The following is a 23,932-nucleotide window of genomic DNA, read 5'->3' on the forward strand; positions in this document are numbered from 1 at the left end:
GATTCTTTTTTGGATCTAAAAGCACTGACCTTTTGTTATTCTTAATGCAACAAAATGGCTACAGAACTTCAAGTAGTTGCCTTAGGCAAACCAATACATAACATCCAGAACTTTAACTGTGTTTAGTCAGTAAATCGTGATTATGAATAAAACTGTGTAGATTTCTGCACTGTCACAAGGAGTGATTTCTAAGAACTTTTTTCAGAGTTTCCATATGCAATTAAATTCCCTTCAAACTATGACAGGAGTTTGACATAGTTAGCAGACATGACACAGACTGCCAATGTTAAATAATACTGCAGCCACATCAATAGTACTAGGAACCTGAAGACCTGGATCTAGCATTGCAGCAAAAGGCAGCAGACTACCTGAGAAAGTATGAAAACATAGTACAGACATGACATAACTGGCTGAGTCAATGGCACAGACATCATGCAGCAAGATGTGTCATAAACAGTGGTGCCAAACAGACAATAGCTTGGTGGTTAGGGCACTGCAAGAGGTTCTTTGCAGAGATCACTCATTTATTAGTTAAAAAAGAAAGTATCTCAGTACTTACCCGGGCTCTGAGCGTGTAAGGACAACAAGCCCTAGGCGCTGTATTGGCATTTTTTAGATATTAGGTCTAAAACCAGAACGCCTCTCCCCATATTTCTAGTCAAGCTTTCACTCCCAGAACTCCCTGTTTCCACAGACTGAACACATCGCACAGTCTGGTATCACAGATGGAGAGACATTTCCAACTTCACCCAAAAACATTTTTCTTATCACTCCATCTCTACCTTTCACTTACCAAAAGGCACTTCCTAGCCTCCAGGGGTGGCGCGCACACCTTGAGAGCTCCGGGAAAAAACAAACAAATGAATAAACACAGGACGTACAGGCAGGTAAAGAAGGCCCACAGCCTTTGTAACCCTCTCACCCTCGAACAAACGCCCCAATTCTGGCGGGCTGCCCTTCGTCCCTCACCCTCGGCTTGAGGGGTTGACACGACCCTGCGGGACAAGCCCTTCCGGGCTGCGGGCCGGAGCGCCAGGGAGCCGCCGCGCTGCGCATGCCCAGTGGGCAGCGACGAGCGGAAGGAGCCCCGCGGCCGCCATTTCCTCGCCCTTCTCAGGGAAGGACCGCCCCCCGCCGCCGCCGCCGAGGGGGTGTCTCCGCCTCGCAAGCCGGCGGCGGCGCGATGGAGTCCCGCCCACCGCCACTGGCGCAGCATTACGAGGGCGGCTGGGCTCCTCCTCCTCTCTCCCCCGCCGCCGAAATGCCGAAGCTTAGCAAGGAGGCCAAGCAGCGGCTACAGCAGCTCTTCAAGGGCGGCCAGTTCGCCATCCGCTGGGGCTTCATCCCCGTCGTGCTCTACCTAGGTCAGTGGCGGGCGGGCGGGCGGGGGACCGGCCGCAGGCGCTGGAACGGCCCGGGCGCGCGGGGCGGGGGTGGCGCTCGGCGACCGTTGGGGAGGCTGAGGACTGGGGCGCCCGTTACTGCCCGCCCGGCAGCGGGGGGGGGGGGGGGGGGGGGCAGAAGGAAGGGCACGTGCGTGGGGGAGGGGCGCCCGTAGCGACCCGGGCTGTGCGGCCCTCACCACGCATGCGCGGCCGGGGAAGGCGGGGGATCGCTGAGGGCCCGGCGGGGCCCTGGCGCCTGCTGAGCGCGGTGTGGCGGCCTGGGGGACCCGCGGGGTAGGGGTGGGGGCTTGCCCTTGACAGAACTGCGAGATAGGTTTGGCTTTTTTTTTTCTTTAAAAAGGTTTTTCTGCCCCTTTCCCTTCCTGGAGGCTGTTCCCGCGCTGGGAGCGCGCGTTGAGCCTGCGTGCCCGGTGAGGGGGCGTCGGCGGCAGGCCGGCGGGTCGGGCCCCTCTGGGGAGCGGGCTGAGCATGCACCGGAGCAGCTGAACAGCAAACGAAGCTGCCACTTAATCATGCATCGGTGACTGACTGCGTTAGTAGGCTAGCCTGTGTGTTTCTTGCAGTAGGGAGTCAGTGTGTGAGGAGAAAGCTGTCTGTGGCCGGGAGCTCTGCTTTGTGGCACCGAGGGGGATGCCAGCCTCTGGCTGAGGTTGAATTTCCAACCTGAGCTAGGTACAGGTTACAGTTTCTCCCAAAATGGCGTGGCTCCTGTTTCCAAACTGCTGTGGAGCATTCAGGGGATGCCTTGATGTCATGCCTGGCACCCAGGGTGTCTTTCGCTTGCTCCTGTCATGGGGCTGGCTGGACATCACTGCCACATGGTAGTTCTCTCACTGAGTTTGGGCTGTACGCCATCAGCTGTCCTTGTTAAAGGCCCTGACCTACTTAAGATACACACGTGTGTAATAGGCCTGACACTTTTGTTCACTTCTTTTATGACACGGGGTCCCAAAAAGGCTGATCCTCACGGTTCATCTGCCTTACTTTCTGCCCCAACTCCGTTGGGCCTTTTGGGAAGAACATCTAAAGTAGGCAGGCATCAGTGCCTTGAATGCAAACATAAAGGAGGGTTGGGAGCTTGATGTGTTTACGGTCAAAGCTGATAGGTTGTTTTAATTAATTGAGGGGAATGCACTGTCGAATTTGAAGGGCTTTGATTGTACACATAATAGATAACAATCAGGAAAAAGTTGGTCTCTTCAACAGTTACATACATGCTTTAACAACAGTAAAAAAGGTCACTTCAAACACTGTGGAAAAAACTAATTGGCAGTATTAGGTTTAAAGTTTAATTACATTTGCATTTTTAGGTTATCAATTATTTTAAGTTGATAATTTTTGGATGGGAATTTCAGCAGTGTTTTGTGACCTAATTTTGCTCTTGCTGAAGTTTTGTTTTGATTTTACTTTTATGACAATATTTATGAATATGGGAACGATGCTCTTTGTTCTGAGTGACACCAGAGACATTAAATAAGTTACTTCGAGTCATATAAAACCATCTTATTGTGTTTACTGTTGCACTAACATCAGGGTGGCTAGTATATCCCTGTTATATAGCGGTGAGAAACTAAGTTGTAGTAGTTTAACTTCGTAGCTCCAGAAAATAAGTGTGCTGTTCCAATCTACAATTGCCTTCTTATAAATTTGTCTGCTGTAATGAAAGGACATTAGGTGTGAACAGATGGAGGGGACGTGCAGGTGCCACCTTTGCTTGCCATAGACATTTGAGGTGGCATGCACTCAAAGTCTGTAGAATTGGAAGAACCTCTTTTGTACTGGGATTACATTTCAATCTGGGAGGGAAGGTGTGATGCAGTGGAAGGGCAAGAGGCTACCCAGTCCTTGGTGCCACTGATTCGAGGCAAATTTTTCTATTGACCCCTGTGTATATGGAAGACACTCTAAACTAAACACAGGCAAGGAAATTTTCAGAAATGTTGAGCTTTTAACTTTCTCGGAAAGGCTTTCTAGGTCAGGATAGGATTCTCAGGGGATGTATGAGGGAGCCTGGTATGTGAGTGTGCAATTATAGGTCATTAGTCAGGGTTTTTTTTTTGTTGTATTTTTTTAAACTTGCTTTGAAGTCGCTGCCCCTGTTTTAAGTAGGTAAATTTGACCAGTGCAGTTTTGTTAAACCTGGCTTGCTTATTTAAAAGTACGAGGGGGGCGGGGAAAGTCAGAAACATTCATACGCATGCAGTGTGACTCCTAATACAACTTCATGAATTTTAAAGCAATTTTGCTGGACAGTATGGCAGCCAAAGAAAGTGGGTCAGGATGTGTAATAGTCTCAGATCACACAAGGTTATCTTCAAAGAGCTAACCCAGTGCCCATGAAGTTAATGGAAATTTTTCCATTAACCTTCATGGCCTATGTTTCAGGCAAGCTGACATTAATTATTTATTTTCTGTAAACGAGGGAAATAATATATTTTTCATATAACATCCATTTCTAGATAGCAAGTGTGGGAGAGAGTGTGTTGAACAGTGCACGAATTGCATGATTCTGCTTCAAGGCTTTTAATTTACAGTCCGGCAGGCAAAGATATTTCATACACTGAACCTTCAATCGCTTTAGTGAATTGGTATTTGAGTCATTAGCTGAGGATGAACTCTTTGTAATTAACTTTCTTTTAATTTTCCTGGGTGTTAATAGATTGCCAAACATCTTGTTTCTTTGCAAGCTTTAGTTCTAGATAGCTTTCCAAAAAGTGCCAGTAAAAATAGAAGATTTTAGGTTTAATTGATTTAACATTTAGAATTCTGTCATCCTAAGTTGAGTGGACTGTTATTGAAATATTACTTTTAAGTTCTGCATCAGATGTCATTGCAGAATATTACTTGTTAGGACTCAAGGTGCTCGCTTATACCAGTTATAGGTGTCACTGTTGGTACCGCCTTGCTAGGTTGCTTTCTAAACAACATTTAAAATCTGTGTGTTTGTGTGTGTATAGGTATGCATGTCTTGATTTTCAGGGTAGATAACTTCCTCCATCTCAGATAGGTAGTTGTCCCTGAATTTTAAGTCAGATAAAGGTGCAGGTAAGAATTTAAAAAAAAATAAAATATAAAACTGTACCCTTGTATTTATTTTCTCTGCTTTCTGACCCTAATAAGAATGTGCAGTTTTCATTCCGGTTAGTCACAGTTCTCTGCTAAGTAGGTTTTCTTTTTTATTGCAATTTAATGGGCTGGAATAATTTGATAGTGATCTAACGATGTAGGAGTCTGCACATACATATTTATATATATGTATGTAATGTATGTTTCACTTCAGGTTTTAAGAGAGGTGCAGATCCTGGAATGCCTGAGCCAACTATCTGGAGGTATGTATTGGTTCCAAATGTACATGCAAACCCAATGCGGATAGTCACCGTTTTGGCTGTTATCGCTGGACAGCAACAGTTGCGAAGATTGCTTTCATCCATTGTTTTTAATTGTTTAGGGTGAAAGCATAGCTGATTGTGGTTCTTCTTTATTTAGAAATCCAAACGAGAAGATAGCAAAACACAAGTTCTTGGGAGGGTCTTTCTCTTAATCTTGCATGGCTTTTAGTATATGGGACTTCCTGTATCTTTTGAGTGGAAGCTGCCCTTCTAATCTGTTGTAGAGCTAGTTTCTGCAGTGAGGGATAACTTCTCATCTTTCTAGCACGAATTTAAAACAAAACCCAGTCTCCTCCTGCCTTTGCAAATACGGTAGTAACACTGCATAGAAGTTGCATGAAATAAAGGGTTATATCCTTCAATATTAGTCATTGTCCTGAAGCAAAGTGCATTTGCTCATGTTGCCTCTTTCTTGTGGGACTGTTGGTTAGTGCTGCAATGTCATGGCATTAGTAATGCTTGAATTCTTGTGGTATTTGAGTTTTATTGGAGGGCTTCCACGGGTCAAACTAATTAAATTAAAGTTTTGAAGAAAGCGTGACTCTTATTTTTCTTGAAATAACTTTGGTTACTGTGCAGAACCAGGTATTCCTAAGACAAATAATTGATGGACTGTATTGTTTGCAAAGTCATATATTAACTCTTCTAGCTTCACATAGCTACAATGTATAGAAATCCCATTTTTAGGATTCAACAATTCAAGGGAGCTACTTTTAACAGTAGAAAATATGAAAAAAAAAGTGTCAAGATCATGTTACAATTTCAGTAATATCTTCTGTTGTCTTAAGAGCTAACTTGCTGGAGTTGTTTGTTTGCTGACAATGTTTCTATGTTTAGCTTCAGTAGCAGTTTGAGACTTTTTTTCTTGGTCCATTGAGTGTGTCTCTGGACAACGTGAAGTATGTATTTCATACCAGAGTGTATATGTACATAGATACCAGAAGCATGTGTTTGATCTAATCGGGCACGTGTTCATGCTCTGTAGGCTTAAATTTTATTTTAAAGGTGACATTATTTCAGTGTTTTGAGGGCTAGCATTTATTCTGTACATTTACAAGGCTGTTCCTCCAGGCTTGTGTTTTACAAATATCCATTTAAAAACAAGTACATGCTGCAAATCTGACTTTTGTTTCCTCCCCACTCCCCTTTCAGTCTACTTTGGGGATGAAGGATATGGCAGTCCTGTTCTAGAACCAGCCGATGGACAGAGAAAGTGTCTGAAGATACGTACATTCCAGAGGATGAGGCGGACACTTACATCAGCTGGCTCAATCAGCTTGCTAATGACATAGGTTGTACATACAACAAAATGGCGTTTATATGGACCTAACTTATTTGCATTACAGTGTAATTAAATAAATACGATTTGAATGGGTACGCATTGTTTTTAAGTCTTTACATAAGTATAATGTAGTAATTTCTCTGTTACAGAAAGGATAACCCTTTGTGTGATGTTTTTTTTTGTTTTGTGTTTTTTTTTTCTTCCCCAAAATACGGTGACATTCAGCCCCCATATTTATCGCTGTTATGATGGTCTTTTGGGTAAAGATTCCTTTTTATCTTCACAGTAACCAGAAAACTGAGCTGATGTTTTAAATACTTCCATATTCTTCAAAGATTTCTTGCCTGAATGTTGGTAAGCCTCTGCAGCTGGTCACTATGCTGACCTGTTTGGTTTTTTTTTTTTTCCCTTCCTCTTGGATTTGTTCATCTCTGGATACATTAAGGATTGAGAGTTGTATACATTTTTTCCTAGCATAGTCAGATAGTAAAAAGTATTCTTTTCTGCCAAATTTACCTTTAAACACTGTGTACGTTTTTTTGTAATTTGATATGGGGTGGGAGGACACGACAAAAGTGCTCTGTGTGTGTGTATGCGTATGTAGTGCTCTTATTGTAAGAGAAAGTTATTAATGTATAACTGAAGGAAGAAAACAAGTACATTAAACAAGGTATATGCTTTATTTTTACTCCAAAGTCTTGCTCTTTGGAATATTGTTGGTTTGGCTTCAGTGGGTTTTCTCCCTTTTAACACTGAAATTCAAGCACTGGATGGCAACTGCTTGGTTTCTGTTAAATAGAAGCTGGATTGGGTAGATTACTCTCTCCCCCCTAGAACTGTACAGGCTAGTTTGTATCTATGCAGTGGTTTAAAAAAAAAATGTTTATTGGCTCCAAATTGTCATTGCAACAAAAGTATTGTAGATTTCAGATTGGGTTTTTTTTTTAACCCCATAGATTTTCAGACAGTTTTTACATTAATTGAATATTTAAGGAATAGGAGATTCCTCAGTTTCTCATCTGCTATCAAAATGCACGGTAAAATGTTATTGTGTTTAAGGGCAGATGTGATTGGAAAGAAAATGAGAAATGAGCCAAGAGGAGAAAATTAAATAGACAAGAATTGGGAAGGGAAAAAAAAAGTGGGAAACATTTATGAGAGCTAATGCAAACCAGCATGTTCCTTAAAATTCCATTAATCACTGTAATTAAATCAAATGTCATGAAATAGCGGAACAGCTAATGATAATAGGCCGCTCACAGGGGAATAGGGCAAGGACTGAACGCAGCACACTTCTTGTGACCCTATATCCTGTTGCTAGTGCAGCTTTTCTAGTGCCTTTTTTCTAATGGTAATTTGAGATTAATGTAACTGCTCATATGTCTTAAAGGCGTTCACATTCTGATCCTTTTTCTTGACTGATCCTAGTAATGAATAGTAATTTCAATAGTAATTCATTTCAATAGTAATGAAATAATCTGTTGGTACTTGATAGTGGCTTTAATCATGATCAGGAACATTTTTTTCTGTTGGAATCTAGTGGAATAACCTGAGATATTCAGTACTAAGAGATACGGTATTCAGTGTAAAGTAACTCAGATTTCTCAAAATCAGATTTTGCATTTCATAAGAGTATACAATACCCAAAATGCAGCAGTGGGTGGATGGACCAAAACACCTCCAGAAGTGTATTTCATGTGCTCTATGGTGTGTCAGACATTTGGGGATGTGGTTTGTGGGTCTTAACCACCACATGGTTGCTCTGGCTGCTTTCCAAGAATAATAGTATTTGGCAAGAGGTAGAGAAATAGGGAAGTGTGCTTGTCTCTTCTGTTACAAGTTTTACATAAGCATGGATATATCAAGCACAGGCCAAATTCTGTGACCTCACCATGCTGAAAATTTCCCTTAAAAGTAGTTTTAGTAGTTTTAGTTCAGTTTTTTTGAGACTTGAAATTATTGGATAAACATTGCTTATGTAATTCTTACTTTTAAAATTTCACTTTAAGCACGTTGGATAGCAAATTTTTGGTAATTCACCGCTATTGTAGAAATAAGTGAAATTATTGTTCACTTAAAAAAAAAAAAAATCAAGTATGGTTCAGGAAAGTCATTAGCTTGGAACCTTTGGGTTTTCAAATTCAGGAAAAAAATGTCTTGTATAGTACATTCCAGTCAAGTTAAATTGAATGCCAATATGTAGTATAACATTTTTCATTTGTACAACCAGACAGTGTTTCTTTCAGTGTAGCACTCTCTCTCTAACTAAAAGGTGAGTGAATCTCCTAAAATAAACACTCCTTTTTTCCCTCTGAAAAAAACAGAATAGGCGTTAATCAGAAGTCTTCGTAATTAATTGTGAGGTAGCAAAAAACAGAATCGGAGAAAATTTTTTTTCAAGTTTAAAAATGAAGGAATCTTTGGTAGCAACGTCTTGAAATTACTTTGCAGTTATTGTCATTTTCACAAAATTCAGATGTGCTTATAAGAGCAGATCAGTGTTCTGTGAAGTTATATATTAAACAGATTCCCATGAAGAATCTTATTCCCTAAAATAACTTAAGCAAATATGCTAGTTTTAGCAAGACTTTTTTTTTTTTTTTTTGGTGGTGCTAGGCAGAAGAGGGCAGGTCTCTGGAGTAAAGTGGAGGGACGCTCATGTTTGTCAGGGCTGTGGGCTGGGGACTTGAAGTTAGGTGTTACTTGTTGCAAGTGTTTTAATCTCTAATTTTTGCTTTTCCATCTTTCTCCCAGTAAAAACCTAAGAAAGTTTTATTTTACTGTCGGATGGGAGACACTTAAAAAAGAATAAACATGAGCTCCCTTCCTTGACTGTGTTGATCTCTGTCAAGTGAATCAGTGGCTTCTGCAGAGAAGTATGGATTCTTTCCTGTAGTGGGGATTGTGATGCAGTCCTGCAAGACCACATGTTGAAATAAAGTCGATGAGTGTAGTTTACTGAAACTACAGCTGAGCTCAAGGCTACAGTCTGAGATGTGTGAAATAAAATCACTGATGCCTTCCTGTGTGCTGTGAAGTTTGTACTAACTTTGAGGTATCCAGCCAATCTTACCTGGAGATAAGAGTTGTTCAGCTGTGTGCCTTGTGCCTGCAAAGTGGAAGTGGAGCGTGCTTGTGCTTACCTTAGTGTCAGGGAAGTACCCCAGGTGGGAGGCTGTTGCTGGAGCCTGTTGTGCAGAAACCATTGCGCAAGGGGCTGACGGGAATGTTTCCACCTGGACCAGTCTTAGGAAGATCAAAAGTTGCTGTGGGTCTTAGCTCGCTGCTGCTTGCCAAAAATGAAGGCATCTTGAGGATTTTGATGCAAGAAGAATGCCCCGTTCTCCATCTCGAGTGACCTGCAATCCCATGTCCATGGTCCTTTCACATCAGGAAGACAACATTTCTCCTTGTCAGAAGGTGCTGGTTGGCCTCTCGGCCTCTTCCTGCGAGAGTGCCAATGGCAGCAACAGCTTTTGTTTGGTCTGCAAGGAGGGTGTCTGTGAACAAGGGATTGTCCTTAACCCAGGACTAAAGAAATAGGCTGTTTCTCCTCCTCCAGCCAGACTGTGTGTGAAATACTAACAAAGTCTCAGGAGATTATGATGGGCAAGGAGCAATATGGTATCCTTTCTTCTGAATATCTTATTCACTGGCACACTGACCACAACAGCTGGTGATGGTTTTACCATTCAGGGATAATTTCCATGTTTTCTATCATTTCTATATTTTCTTAAAACTGCTTCTCCCATCATTGTATCCAGCTGGAGTCAGAAGATCAGTTACGACCTGGTACCATTAGGTAGTCATGGTAGCCAGCAACGCTTCAGCCCTTGGTTGTGACAGCCCCTTTAGCAAAGCATCTCCTGCAAGCTGGGCTCTGAGGAGCTGCTCTCAGGTGTGGGCATAGCAAACAGTGCGAAGGGGGACAAAGACTTTGGCCTAAAGCGAGGGAGGAAGGAAGGGAGAAAGTTAGGGTCCTGAAAAGAGAATAAAGTACAAGGAGACCGGTCAGAAGAAGAATATGGAGTAGGAAAAGCCAACAAGGTTTTTAAAGGTGAAAAGCAAATAAGAAGTGAGAAAAAGACAGGCATGGACATGAGACAAGGAGCCACAGAACCCTGTGATACTTGGTGTGTGATGCTGAAGGAATCTTGCGAGTTTGGTGGGTTTCTTGGTCCTGGTGTGTGGACTGGGGATCTCCTGGAAGTAGGATGTGAAAAATTGTGCTGTTTAGTGTGAGAATAAAAAAAAGATACCTGGCTTTCAGTGTAAATTTGTTGTTAGTAAGTTATTCTATAAAGGAACCTACCTTTTTGCTCCAAAAACTCTTCAAGGACTGGCCAATTGTGAGGTAAAAATGAAGCCGATAGGAACTTTGGAACAAGTATTTAATTCTGCTACAAATTCCAGGTGTTGACACGGCTGGTATAGTCACTGTACTGTATCTCATCACAATTATAAAACAGGGGATACGTGCTTTTTTCTTGAATTAATTCATCAGCAAAACTCACATTAACTTAAACCTATAGCTTTCAGACGTGAAAACTGCAAACCAAAGCAATGTTCATAATTTTGTCACAACAGACCCCTGTGTTGGCAACATATAAAACCTGTTCTTCACTTCTTTGTATAGCCGTCTTACAAAATGGCTGTAGATGACAAAGTGCTTCTTACGATGTATTTTTATTGCATTGTGTTGTAAGTGAAGCAGGGGTCTAACACATTGGTTGTTTTCAGGGAAAATTGCTAAAACAAGCTATATACCCTGGATATTTTTGGAGATATCTTGTTATAGACTTGGAATTTATGCCATGATGATACTGATGATATATTTGGAAATAAAAGCTCATTACATCTGTTCTTACCACAGGAGTAGAGACCACATCCTGGCTGAATGTCATATGACTAATTTAATTTTTACAAGTGACTACTTAATTGGAATTTCTAAATGCTTTTCCATGATGGTATGCAATGCAATAGCTGTTTCTTGGTTAAGCTTGTGGTTTACGTACATTGTTTCTTGGTTATGCTTATGTTAATTCAGGATTAGGGGATGGGTAAGGCAGAGGGGATGCTTATCTGCCAAGTGGAAAAGGGTATTTGCTCTCATGCTTTCTTCTGATTAAGAAATCAATTCCATGTTTCTATCAAAAATAAGAAGTTCGAGGAATTGCAAAGCAGGGAGCAGTTATTAGCCTGGGAAGTGAGATAAGCACGGATTTCCACTTAGTTCCAATTCTGTTTCTCAGGATCCACTTTATTCTCATAGAGACCCCCCCCAAATGGTGCGATTTGTGACAGTGCAACCTGAAAGCCAGGCTAGAGGATTGCCTATACATCTGCCTTCATTCCAAATGGTCTCTCTTCTAACAAACTCCATTTTCTTTTGTAGCCCTGACCCAGGTCACTGTGGTATATGATTAGGAGGGGTATAGGTCTCACAGCTTGAGGGACGTCTTTGAACTTTATTGTATTTGTTAACGTGTGCTAATGTGGGATCCACAGGCATAGTCAATATATAATCCCTTTTCCCTTTACATTTCTTCCCAAATTGTTGGTAGAAGTGGAAGAGGAGACAAAGACTATTGCTGTGCAGTAGTGACGGCGTGGTAGGTAGTTTTTCTCTTTCGAGCTCAGGATGGGACTTTTAGCTTTCTTTCCCGAGGTGATTTTACTTGTGTGTGTGTGTGTAACAGCTCCAAGTGATTCTCTCAGGTAATAAAACTGCTAATATAATTTGCTTATACATCATAATGTCCCTATTTATATGGTACAGAATGTAGAACTGTATCTATTAATATGTAAGTTCAAAGGGATAAAGAAACAACTAATCATACATACATTTGCTGTCAGAATTTTGCACTCGGTACAGTTGAAACGGAATAAAATCTTGAAAATACTGTGTTAGGTAAGCACTGTCTGGTAGAAATAAATATGACAGGGCAAATAAAATCTCAGTTTTCTGAATTTGACTACTAATGTTTAATTTTTTTAAAACAGATTTTCTCATGAAAGACTGAATCTTCTTAGATTCTGGTCACTGAATAGAAATTCAGATTGCAAGATTTCTGAAGTGTGTTATCTGATGAGATCACCAAAGTCACTCTTGAAAGTATACCGAGATTTGGTTACATATGTTTAGATTAGAGAAATTAGTTGAGAGTTCAGGGAGGAAATGGTATTTCGATATTGGAGCCTGCAGAGGTTGCATTTTCTGGGGATGAGAGGGTGGGTTTTGGTTTTCCTCTTATCAGGAGGAAGAAAGAAATTCACTGAGAAAGATCAGAAATCGTTATCATTCGACCTGAGAAGCAAGGGTTTACAGAAAGCTTCCCACCCAATATCACAAGGTTTGTATTAATATATTTATATTTGGCAGCACTTCTTGACCATTCGGATCTGACTTTGATGTATACTGTTGTGTACTTACCTTTCTGTCGTTTTATCTTTTAAACTGAATGCGGGAAAGATTGTTAGTCACAAATAATAGTGGCAAACTTAGGGGGAAGTTTCCCATTGAGTTAAGGCAACCTAATGGCTCATTACTGCTGAAAAGTGATCCTGCTCCCCTTGCTTCACTGGTGGCGTAACTCTTCCTTCCATCTCTTGTAGCATCAGCTCTGTCTTGCTAACCTCACTTGCCATCAGCCATTAATAAAATCAGTGAAGGTACTAGAGATGGAGACAGTTCTTTTTCAAGTAGCTGTTCTTTCTGCCAAAATTTAGCATTTACATCAGTACATAGGCTTACTGGGCAGGGGATGGTACTGCAACCAGGGAAGTGGATCAGGCTGAAACGTTTTCCTTTCTTTTTTTTTTTTTTTTTTTTAAAAAAGAGTTTCTTGCACATCTGATGAAGAAGTATGGTTAAAAAATAGAAAAATGATACTCCGGAGACTGTCACTGCAAAAAAAAATTAAGTAAATCTGCATTACAGATTACTTTAGTATTAGGTTGCATTCTGTCTTTAATTTTTTTTTCTCTTGTCTAGCATTTTAGTATCATGTCTGTAGCACCGAGGAATATTTTGTTTCTCATCTTTAACACTGTCTCTTAATACCGTGGGCTTTTTCTTGCATACCGTAGAGCATATGCATGCTTTTAAACACAGCTTTACCCTCTTCCTGCATTGGGAAAGCAAATTTAGGATAAAGGGAGTTAGTAATCTGTTGAGTATTCTGAAATCTCGGAGGTGTGAGGTTAATGAGTAGGGATGCAATGCAAACATGGGGAAGGGCTAACTGGGATCTGCAGGGAGAGGCTGGTCCTGTACAGCAACAGCCAAAATGCTTCTTTGCTGGGTAGTTTCCTAGTTTTTATAGGCAATTGTTAGCAGGTATTTTTGGTTTTGGGGTTTTTTTGCCTTGCTCAGTGAGTTAGCTGTCAGTTAGGAGGAGCTCTCTTCAATAGAAGCGTTGAGGTATTTCATTGTTGCTAAAAGTAGCACAGTTATTTTTGAGGATTGATTTATAAGTGTTAGGAACCTTCATTTTTACTATTGTTCTGGTTTTTTATGTGTTTGTGTGGGACTGCCAACTAAAATAAATGTCCATGTATGTTTATTGATTGTTGTAAAATACTTTCTACACAGTAAACTGGAAAAAGGACGATTAGTTGGTTAGTTTGAGAGGCTCCATAACATGCTCAACAGTGTTTAGTTCTCCTCTGACTTCCATATGAATTCCCCACTGCGAGTCTTCATGTGCTGCCGACACCAGTGTGTGTAGATTTCAGCAAGCGGTGCTTATCCCTGCAGTTGGCACAGTGACACCAAAATGATGGCCAGCAAGGCAGCTGCTGCACTGAAGTACCCTGAGAATTGTGGGTGGCTGTGGAGGAGCCACAGTTCAATAATGGCAGCTCAACGGCAGCATCAGCGATACCCGTCACCCCAGGTAGGACTTGAAGTTGACCTGCCCTCCCGGCAAGAGGTGATTTTTGCTCATCTTCTGCATCCTAAAATGTAGCATTTACATCTTTACTAGAATGGAGGTGGGGTGGCCACCAGCTGAAGCATGCCGGTGGAAAGTGTGGATGCTTGTCTATCAATTGTGCGAGATTTCAGTACCTCGTATCTTAGATGCCTCCTGGAATTCGAGGAGGAAATCGGCATGAGTTTGTTTAGCTGCAGTGTACATAGTAACTAATGGTGATCTCGGGCAACTACCCACTAAGGGGAGAGGCGAGACCAGGAGATGCAAGTCATTAAAAGGTCCAATGTGGAATCCACATTTGGGTCTGATAGCTATTATGGACATAATAAGGGCCAGAAGAGTCTCTAACCAAATGGTCACTAAGAAAATCTCTGTGAAGGTAAGCTGTGAAAAAGTCAGACCAGGCTTTCCTTTGTCTCCTAGAGCACATGCCAGGACAGCTAAAGCAGGATCTTATGTGCTGTGAGAAAACCCCATTCACCACAAACATCTTGAAAGTGACCACCTTGAGGTCTCCTCATTCCTTCTTGAGATGTTGCACAACTTGAGACCTTGGTTTTACCATATTGGGCAAAGCCGTGGTTTGTTTTGAGCCTCTGAGATGCTGGCTCTGGGTGGACTGGTCACTGTTTTGGCATCCCCAGTGGTTGGAATGCGTGAGTGGACGATCAGATCACTCAGAGGAAGAGGAGAATTTACTGACATCCTTACCCACATTCCAGGGCTTGCCTTTCATCTCCACCACCATGCCGCGCGAAAGAGCGAGGGTAATTAATGTTCCACCACCACTTGTAGGGACAAAGCTCGAGGGGCTCCTGCCGCTTGCATCCCTTGTGTGTGCTGAGAATTCCTCTGGGTTTGGGTATGGGAGGTACCTGCAGAGCCACAATGAAGCAGATGATACAGCTAAGGAATGTTTCGGTGGTTTGGTACTCAGGCTAAGGATGTGTTCTTTTTTTTTTCTCTACAGTATTCAAGAATTTGCATTCATGTTATGTGGCTTGTCCATGCTAGTGGAATATAAATGACAAAAGACAAATGCATTAGATTGTCAACAGTCATTGACTTCTCAGCAGCAATATGTTGATTTGTATCACCTAAGGAAACAACCTAAGTGTTTTTTTTTTCCTGCTTCTTTGGGGAGGGGGGAGAGATGTTTAATCAAACTTGGAAAATTCCCTTGGATGATAGCAGTAAGTCTAATGAGAGACAGTATTCATGTCAAACCTGTTAATTTGGTATCTTACCATTTTATTTGTTTAAAAGAGGTTGCTTGACTTGTAATTGTTTTTAAACAGATGCTTACAATTATATGGAGTGTTGTTTATTAAATATAGGGGACTCATTGTTCATTTGTTTCTCAGGAGCAATGATGCTTTATCGTCTTCATTCTGAAGTGCCATGTTCTGTGCGTCTGGTTCCTTTATATCCCATTTTAAGAATTATATGTTCATCAAGCTGTCTGTGTATGTGTGTATGTATGCGCTGTGTAGATAACTGACCTAATTATACAGATAAAATATAAATTCTTGAAAGTGGTTATTTGATAATTGCCGGTATTAAAAATTGGATACATTAGAGTTCCTTTTAAAGTTCAAACAAGTTAAACAGTTTTTTTTTTAAAATCAGCTTTTATTTGTTCTAAAAATATAAATAAGTCATAAATACCGTCTCAAATATTTTAAAAGCATAAGTTATACAAAAATTTTTCTGGCTTCTGAAAATATTTTTTTTTGTTGAATACATATTAAATAAGTTGATATTCTGAATAGTACCATTAGAAATGAAATAAAATAGGTCCTTTGTTTAAATTATTTCTAAATATTGAAAATATAAATAGGAAACATTAGAAATGAATAAATATTTTAAATACAATAAATAAGTTCCTAGAAGGAAATGAGAATATATATAAATGCAAACCATTGTTACTATTTCTGGTTCTTAAAACAGAACAACACTGTCATCTGCCACATGACAGATTTGTAACAAAGGATTGTGCCTGAATTAAAACATTCAGACACTGAAACTCCTGGTATTTTTCAAATAGCGAACGGCCCTCACGGTTTTCTCCATAAATGAAGTAAAGTCTCGGAGGATGAGGTGGGTGGTGATTTTCTCTATCCAGGTCTTATCGGACTTCAGCTTTGCACGGAGGGATTCCTGGGTAGCTGAATCTGGGATGATCACTTCATCGGGGTTTATCACCTGTGAAAAAGACAATATTGAGGTGCCCCCGTTAAAACATTGTAATTGAGCTTATTGGAGAGCATCAGTTTATATGTAGAATACATTCCTGACCAGCTGTGTATCCACCGTTTCTGTACTGCTGCCGACAGACCTCCCTGGGACCTGTGCTTCCCTACAGCCCCGCTTCTGCAGTGGGGTTTGAGGTACCTTGATACCTGCTACGATCACTGCAAAAGAATTAAAGGGTCTCGTCTGATCTATACCATTTTTTCTGGTTTGAATGCAACATCGGGCGTCGCGGTCCAACACGCTGCACTGAACAGATGGATATACCTCTCCGGCTATCTGCCGACCGCGAGGTTAGTTGGGAAGATGCTGAACATGATTCATCCTAACCTGTACTGGCTGCTACATCCTGAGTCATAAGTTATTAGATGACATTGGAGTACTCTCACATTTTGTGATAGATTAACAGTTTCCAAAGATGTCGAACTTGTTTAGCTGCTTAATTTTTACTTTCCAGGCATTTAGGCACATGGGAGACTGTCACCAACTTTCACTGATGTGTGGGATCCGAACAGCAAGATGAGTAAAAGGAGCTATGTACTAGTTCTGACTGACAGCGCTGGGCACCCAGTACCCAAATGCCTTTTAAGAACTTGTCCTGTGAAGTGGGTAGGTGACTTCTGAAAATGGGAGTTGCTCATCCAAATCATGGAGCCGCTTTAGATGATTTGGGGTCTAGAAGTCTAACAGTAAAGTACCTGCTTCATCCTGAGCGTAGGATCTCTTCTACCTTTAACAAGTGACAAAAGCACGTGCACCTCCTTCTGGAACATGTTTTTTGTGAAATTCAGTAAGATACGAATATTCTTTCTGTCCAGACTACTTGGCAGTGGATTCTGATCGCACACCCAGTTACTGGTATATCCAACTCCTTGTTGCACGCTGTAAAGGTTTGTATCTGGATATCCAGACAGGTATTGTGCTGATGGATCTACCTGATCACAAGTAACAGATTCTGTCCTTGCTCTCCTTGCTTTAAATAGCAGATAGACTTCTGTCATAAAGAAAAATTTCCAACCTGGAGATCAAGACTCCTCTCTTTTTCAAAAACCTCTGTAGTTTCTGTAAGTACAGGTTTTGCTTTCTATCACTGTGTTTAATTATGCCTGTTCCAATTACCTCGATCGTTCTAATTTTCCAGAAAGTTATGAAACGAACTTTCTACAAAGTAATATATCAAGTTGGAAGCCAGTAGTCGGTTGCTGTCTTATGACGGGACTATTATTCTTAGCTAGTACAGTGTGAAAAAAGCAGTTCAGCTCCCTTTCACTTTAAAGAATGATGGACATAAATATGTTAGGAAAGGTATGGCAAACACACAATGGGCTTTTCAGATGCCAAAAAACACCTTGAATGAAATGATGCCCTGAGATTTCTGCAGCTGTTAATTCTGCAGTCCTTACTCACTGGTGGTTCTTACTCAGGCAAATAGTTTCCCCGATGACAGAGGAAATATTCATGTTAAGGGTTATTAATGTGAGTAAGAACTGCAGGAATGAAGTGAATTTTTGAAGTGTGATCTTTCAAAGCTCTCCAAAACATAGAAAACGACTGTCAGAAATGAACAGCATTTAATTTACCAAATCAAAAGAGAACTGGGTGTTTGTAAAGAAGGAAGATTTTTTTTTTTCATCATGATTACAAGCAAAATGTGTGCTTTTCAATAGGCAGCACCTTTTATTTAGTCAAGTTATTAAACTATATTCTGAATTTAACTGTCTTCCTTGATTTTTAAGCTACTCATATCTCAGTATACCATACAGGTTGGCTGAAGAGTTTGTTTTGGAAAGTTTTAAAGATTAATAATATTGTAAAAATGTATTTGCCTTTATTTATATGGGTTTTAAAAAAGTTACTATTTCTACTTCTCAGGGGGTTGCAACATTAGAAGGCTTGGACTGAACTGCAGGTTCACAGCTAGGAACAAGCTCCCTGAGAAATCTTGCTGCTATCAGCCAGGCAGTGTTAGTATATTTGTTCTTAAAACAATATGATGCATTTAATTGTTGGTTTGGAAATTAGAAATAACAATAGAAAGTAGAAGGAAAGTTGTTTCTTTAAGAAAAGAAAAGCTTGTAAAACCTCTAAGTTAGTCATAAGGGTAAGTATCTGAGTATAAGGAACCATCACCTGTTTCTGCTGAGAGAAATGAAAGCAGGAAATGTTCAACTTCACATAGAATCCTATTTCTCTAAGTATCAGTGCTAAGCCGTAACAATTATCAGAGTGAATTTAAAACCAACTCACCATCTGTCTTATGGTACGTGCCAGGTGCTCTGTACTGTAGCACAGCGATTCAACGTTTTGTTTTTCACTAGTAAAAGTTTCTTGTATGTATTCAAGGTATGTCTGAAACGTATAAAGCCCGCTGGAGATTTTCCTCAAGCATTTATCCTGAAATGAGAGAAAGGTGAGAAAGTCACTTACAGCTCAGAAATGCCTGGATCGCAATATCGCGCATACAGTGCAGGTGAGCGGACGATGCCTGTACAGAGCACGGAGGTCTGTGCCGCGCCAAAGCCAGCTGGAGCTGGCACAAATCTTTAGGTCAACTTCTGCACTTTTGGGGAGCAGGCAAAAAAGTGCCGCTGGGACTTATTGCCCCAGGTATATAGGATTAGACCAGAAAGGAGAGCGGTTCCTTGCCTCGTCGAAGCCGGCGAGCAGACACCCATCTTCCTCCGTCACCTTGGGGAGGTTGAGGTTGTTCTGGACGAGCATTTCCATGCTGTTCTCGCAGACGGTGAACTTCTCGCACATCTGGGGAGAGACACCGAGAGGTTTCGTCGCACCTTAGCCGGAGGCAGCTGCCCCCGGGCCGGGTGTGTGCGAGCCCCCGGGCCGCCCCCTACCCACCTCCTCCTGCAGCTGGGCCGCCCGGGCGTGCAGCAGCCGGGCCAGCCGCACGCTGTCGGGCAGCGCCGCCCGCCGCACCGCCGCCTCCTCCAGCTCGGCCTCCCCCGAGGAGTCGGCGGCGGCGGGCAGCGGGGCGGCGGCGGCCCGCGGCAGCAGCAGGAGGAGCAGCAGCGGCGGCGGCAGGGCGGCGGCGCGGAGGGCGGGCGGCCGGCGCTGGCGGCCGGCGCGGTCACGGTCGCAGCCCTGCGGAAACTTCATGGTGCGGCTCCTCGGCTGCGGCCCCGGCCCCTTCTCGTCGGCGAGGCTGGCGGGCTGAATGAGCTCCGGGCATCCCTGAACGTGTATTTATCGAGGGGGCTTCGAGATTATTCATGGCCCGGGAAAATCCGGCATGAGAACACGGGGGTGTGTGCGCGGTGGAGCGCGCCGGGCTTGACACGGCGCTCGCCCCGTCCGAGTGCGGCGGGATTGTGAAACGGGGCCGGGGGGGCCAGCCGAGAGCGGCCGGCGGCGGCATGAAGTCATCGTGCTCCCGCGCCGTAACTCCTTGAGGGCCGGGCTACCCCCGCCGCCGCCGGCTCACCTGGCCCCCCGGGGCCGGGACCGGGGGAGCTGGAGCCCCCCGGACCCGCTGCCGGCAGCCCCTGAGCCTGCCGGCTCCAGCCGCAGAGAAAGTCTCGGGAATCACACGTACATACATACCTATGTACGTACATACTTTTTAGATTTTACATATTTTCATATATTTTAATATGTGTTTTAAGGTTTGATAAATTTTGTGTTATGTGTATCTATCTCCATACTTTAGCTATTTTTATCATTTACATATGTGAAACTAAATGCACGTGTTTAGGTGCTGGGTAGGTATAAGTGGTGAGTTGCCTCCCTCCCTGTGAACTGCGTATGGGTAGGGTGAAATACATCACGTTCATAGGCTTTGAATGACCAGGGAACGGACCCAAGCCAGCTCCGGCAGCTCCAACAGGAGGGTGGCTGCAGGAAATGCCACGCAGTTCCCTGTTATCTGCCGCCTTATCTCTTTCTGCCTACCTGGGAGGTGTGGCAGGAATTTTAACCTTTCACAGAGGGACTCTTCACCCAGGGCAAGTGTGCCCATTTGGCTCAAGCATGCAGAGCATGGACTGAGTCAAACTGTGCAAGGCATGCTGACACTGAACTTTTGTAATGTCTTGAACTGATTTTGGCCAAACTGACTTTTTTTTTTAATGAAATCAGTGCCGTTTTCTCATGTAAGAAAGACCAGAGACAGACCTGATTCTTCTTCGAGAGGTGCTGACAGGGGAGCGCAGAGTGGGGAGAACAGAACATGGGGCATAAGAGAGATGAGAAAGAGAGAGACGATACAGTGACTGAACTTGGGTGTCCTCATTTGGACTTTCCCTTTTGAAAAAAAACAGATACTGCTAATTCATTTTCTAAGAACAGCCTGGATAGAGAGCCTCAGGAAAGAAGCAGAATACCACTGTTTTTTTATTTCATGTCCCGTTCTGCCAGTAGCGGAAAGGCAGCTGTAGTAATTTTGCCCAGTGGAGAAATATTAGTGCTGAAAAGCAAGCGTGAGAGAGCGATTTTCAACAGCAGCAATCCGTCTCTGCCCAGTTCGCTGAGCGTGGCAGAGGGGAGCCATAGCAATAATCTTCTGTAACGTTAGCTCTCCCTTACCAGGTCTGTGGCGTTAGGCATAAGAATAAAGCATACCGCCAACGGTATGTTTGACTAGTATCAGATTAAAAGATCTGATTGCAAGGTGCCAAAGGATTAAAACGGCCAGACCAGATGAGCTCAATGCTCCAGACAAGCCCGGTATTTGCCTTCTGATAACCATCAGGGGCAGATACAGCAGGAGCTCCTGCCTCCCTCTCTTTCCATTTGTGATAGCACATGTACGTGTCTAGGAGAGGGATTTCCTTCCACTGCCAGGCAGCTCATAGGCTGTTCACTGTAGACAGCCAAACTTTTCTTTTACCTAACCTAACTGAAAATACTGACTATTGCTAAAATCGCCAAAGCTTGATAGAAGACTACATTTCCTTAATAACGTATTTTCGGCAGGCATTCTGTAAGTTGTTTGTAGCTCTGTAATTTTAAATTTTGTAACCTTATTTTATGAGTTGTCCTTTTTTCCTTGTGTCATGAAAATGTGTTCCTTAGCAGTTTCCTTGTGCTGATCACTGTTATGTGGGGATCAGTCTTGCTGATGTGTGTAGTTATATCTTCAGAGCAAAATAAAAGCAATTTTCAACTGTTGTTCCTCATCTAAAAGCTTCTAAGCCTTCAGTTATTATGGTCTCCTTTTGCATTTTGGGGTTTTGTTTACTCTTTTATATGATTGTCCATGTGACTTCTCAGAAGTACAAAGTATACGTACATGCTCCAGTGGAAGTTGCTCATTAATGCCTTAAAAACTTGGTTTGATAATCTAGGACAAAGCGTACCATTCAAGGGAAGGAGGAACTCGAATTTACACAATAGCATTAAAATACTTCTGCTATTACTCTAGACAGTTTCTTATGGAAAACCACTTTTTTAATTGGGACTGCACATAAAAGAAATATTTTGCGCTGATCTGGCTATAATAATGTTTAAAGTTTGGGGAGGGCTTAAAGGGGGTTAATTAATCCGCACTGTACTACACTGAGTTACACCGATTCATCAGTAGCCACGTTGTTCAAAATGTAGTAAGCTCTGAACAAACAGCACTTGCTCATGAGTTAGCTACAGGTCAGGAGATTGCCTGTTGATACTTTAAAATGTGTAAGTAGTTTCTAGATACAGATGAATTTGTTTCCTGCGTAGCATCTTTGTAATACTGCAGCTTACTGTTCTTGAATCCTTTTGTTGCTATTCTTCGTTTCACTGTACAGGTTAATTCTTTTTCTCTTGTCATTTATACTATAAACCAGATGGCTGCATCCTGACATACAAAACCTTCCTAAGGTGGGATTTCAGAAATTCTCAGTTTTTATTCAACTTTCTCTCCTGTCTGAGCAATGGACATTACTACTGAACATTTCTGTGGGAGCAGAGGGGCCAGTTCTGAATGTTGTAAAAAATCCTCTCAGACTGTCCCCACATGAAAGTTACTCCCAGTTACGGTTGAGGGTGAGTTTGTAGCCTGGGAGCCAATCCAGGATCATCCCATGCGTCAAACTCTGTTTTCTAGGATCAGCATAGCAACCCACAGACCCGTTCCAGAACGTTTCTTCCAGGATTGCTCTGCCAGCGAGCAAGCCCATGCCGCTCCTGATAACCTGGGAGATTTGCAGACAGGAGGCTGTTTTCAGGAGACATGGGTGACACCAGCATGCAAATGCTACTGCCACTGAAGAATTCAAGACTGCAGAGCCATCATGGTCGAAGCTTGTGACCCCTCTTCTGTCAGCCATCAGGCGCATGTCTGCAAGGAGCCCCGCCACAGGCTGAGGTAAAACCCAGTGCTACTGGCAGCAGCAGGAGACCTTGCTTGCTGAATGCTGAGAGTCAACTAAATGGCTATATAAATGGCATTCCTAGAAGGAAAAATAAGGTCTTTTAATAAAGAAGAGAATTACTAGGGCTGCAGCGTGTTCCACTCTGATTTATTTGTGTGTTTGGTTTGACTGTTTTTTTCTTTCTAATAATCTCCACTATTCTACAGATGCCAATTGTTGGTAGACCATCCCAAGTGGGATCATGACAATGACTATACAAATAACTTCCAAATGTCTTTAGTGAGGTGGAAAGCTGATGTCCAGTTCCCCTGACATATTTTTGGTTGAATCCCTCAAAGCTTGGAATGAGGGATCTTGAGTTCCTACAGATGTAAAAAGCGGAGATGAGTTCTTTGTAGTCCATCAAGATGTGAACACTTCACCCATTCTAGAGCTCATTTCTTTTAAAGACCTTTATATGAAGCATTCACTGACATTACAGGGTCTGTAAATGTTGATGTGTTTCTCCTCTACATTTTCTGGAGTTTTCGTGGTTCAAAAACTGGAATTTTTTTTTGCCCGTGCATTTTCAAATAAATGGTCACCACTGGCTCCGCTAAGAGCTTGAATGTGTGAGTGTTAAACCAAGCCGCCCTGTGCTGTATTTGAAGTGAACAGGTTGAACAGGTCATTAATATCCTGTTCATCTTCATGTTTCTTATAAGCAAACATTGCTTTGAGAAGCTGCATGTCACCAAAGAGCGCTGGTGCACTTGACTAACGGCCCTTTCCTTTTGTGGCTTTGCGAGTTGTTTAGTTCTCTGTTGGTTGTTTGCCAGGGAACTGTAGAGTTGTTCAGGGATTTTTTGGTGAAAAGCTCAGGGGATTGCTCATTTTTCTTCCCTAAAGGCAGACTTGCATCATTTTTAAACAAGACTGGGATGTGTAGTAATAGACTTAAATTTTTTTTCTTGAGTGTATCATATACATCAAATACCATGAATTTCCATGCCTTAAGCTAAATCAGAGGTTTAGAGGAAAAATTCTTAGTTAGCTTTAAATTATGTCCTGATTTTCAGCTTTATCCACTTAATCTTGAGAAGAGGAATCATGCCATGGCCTTCTCTAGTCAAATTCCAGGCTGGCAGGTATGAGTCCTAGGTGAAAGAGGTCCTGGTGATAACTGTTCTTGGGGAATATCCGAATGCTACGGGTCACCTTAAATAGACACATCTCCTTCAAATCAAGACAATTGCAGGCATTTTAAGTCTGGAATGGGAATATTGTAACACTCACTGGTGAAGCTAGATTTGCACTAGGAGCACTTTGCTGCTGTGGCTGCACTGATAAATGGCATCAGGAAGCGATTCCACAAACT

General features: G+C 42.3%; 2 protein-coding genes across 5 annotated transcripts; one reads left to right on the plus strand and one right to left on the minus strand.

The window, feature by feature from the left end:
• The first annotated feature begins 1,143 nt into the window (after nucleotides 1–1,143).
• Nucleotides 1,144–22,697, plus strand: TOMM7 (translocase of outer mitochondrial membrane 7). Of its 4 annotated transcripts, none has more exons than XM_075143602.1 (4): nucleotides 1,151–1,364; nucleotides 4,687–4,735; nucleotides 6,364–6,431; nucleotides 22,308–22,386. In XM_075143602.1, exons 1-3 carry the CDS (start codon nucleotides 1,184–1,186, stop codon nucleotides 6,389–6,391), a joined length of 258 nt encoding a protein of 85 aa, XP_074999703.1. In that variant the 5' UTR covers nucleotides 1,151–1,183; the 3' UTR covers nucleotides 6,392–6,431; nucleotides 22,308–22,386. The 4 variants fall into 4 exon arrangements, with proteins under 4 accessions (XP_074999702.1, XP_074999703.1, XP_074999704.1 ...); XM_075143603.1 differs by lacking the exon at nucleotides 22,308–22,386 and adding an exon at nucleotides 8,832–15,372; XM_075143601.1 differs by lacking the exon at nucleotides 6,364–6,431 and having other exon boundaries at nucleotides 1,144–1,364; nucleotides 22,308–22,697.
• On the minus strand, nucleotides 15,623–19,381 carry IL6 (interleukin 6). The gene is given in 3 exon segments (XM_075143606.1): nucleotides 15,623–16,219; nucleotides 18,515–18,661; nucleotides 18,914–19,381. Coding segments are annotated over 3 exon segments (807 nt in total). The 3' UTR covers nucleotides 15,623–16,027.
• Nucleotides 22,698–23,932: the final 1,235 nt, after the last annotated feature.

This window comes from Calonectris borealis, chromosome 2 (assembly GCF_964195595.1).
Source record: "Calonectris borealis chromosome 2, bCalBor7.hap1.2, whole genome shotgun sequence".
Taxonomy (NCBI): domain Eukaryota; kingdom Metazoa; phylum Chordata; class Aves; order Procellariiformes; family Procellariidae; genus Calonectris; species Calonectris borealis.

What these genes read in the sequence shown, in the direction of transcription:
- TOMM7 (XM_075143601.1), top strand. Translation starts at nt 1,184, where the DNA reads ATGGAGTCCCGCCCACCGCCACTGGCGCAGCATTACGAGGGCGGCTGG. An exon ending in CCCCGTCGTGCTCTACCTAG is followed by an intron (nt 1,365 to 4,686) that starts GTCAGTGGCGGG and finishes GTTTCACTTCAG; the next exon opens with GTTTTAAGAGAGGTGCAGAT. An exon ending in CCTGAGCCAACTATCTGGAG is followed by an intron (nt 4,736 to 22,307) that starts GTATGTATTGGT and finishes TCTGTTTTCTAG; the next exon opens with GATCAGCATAGCAACCCACA.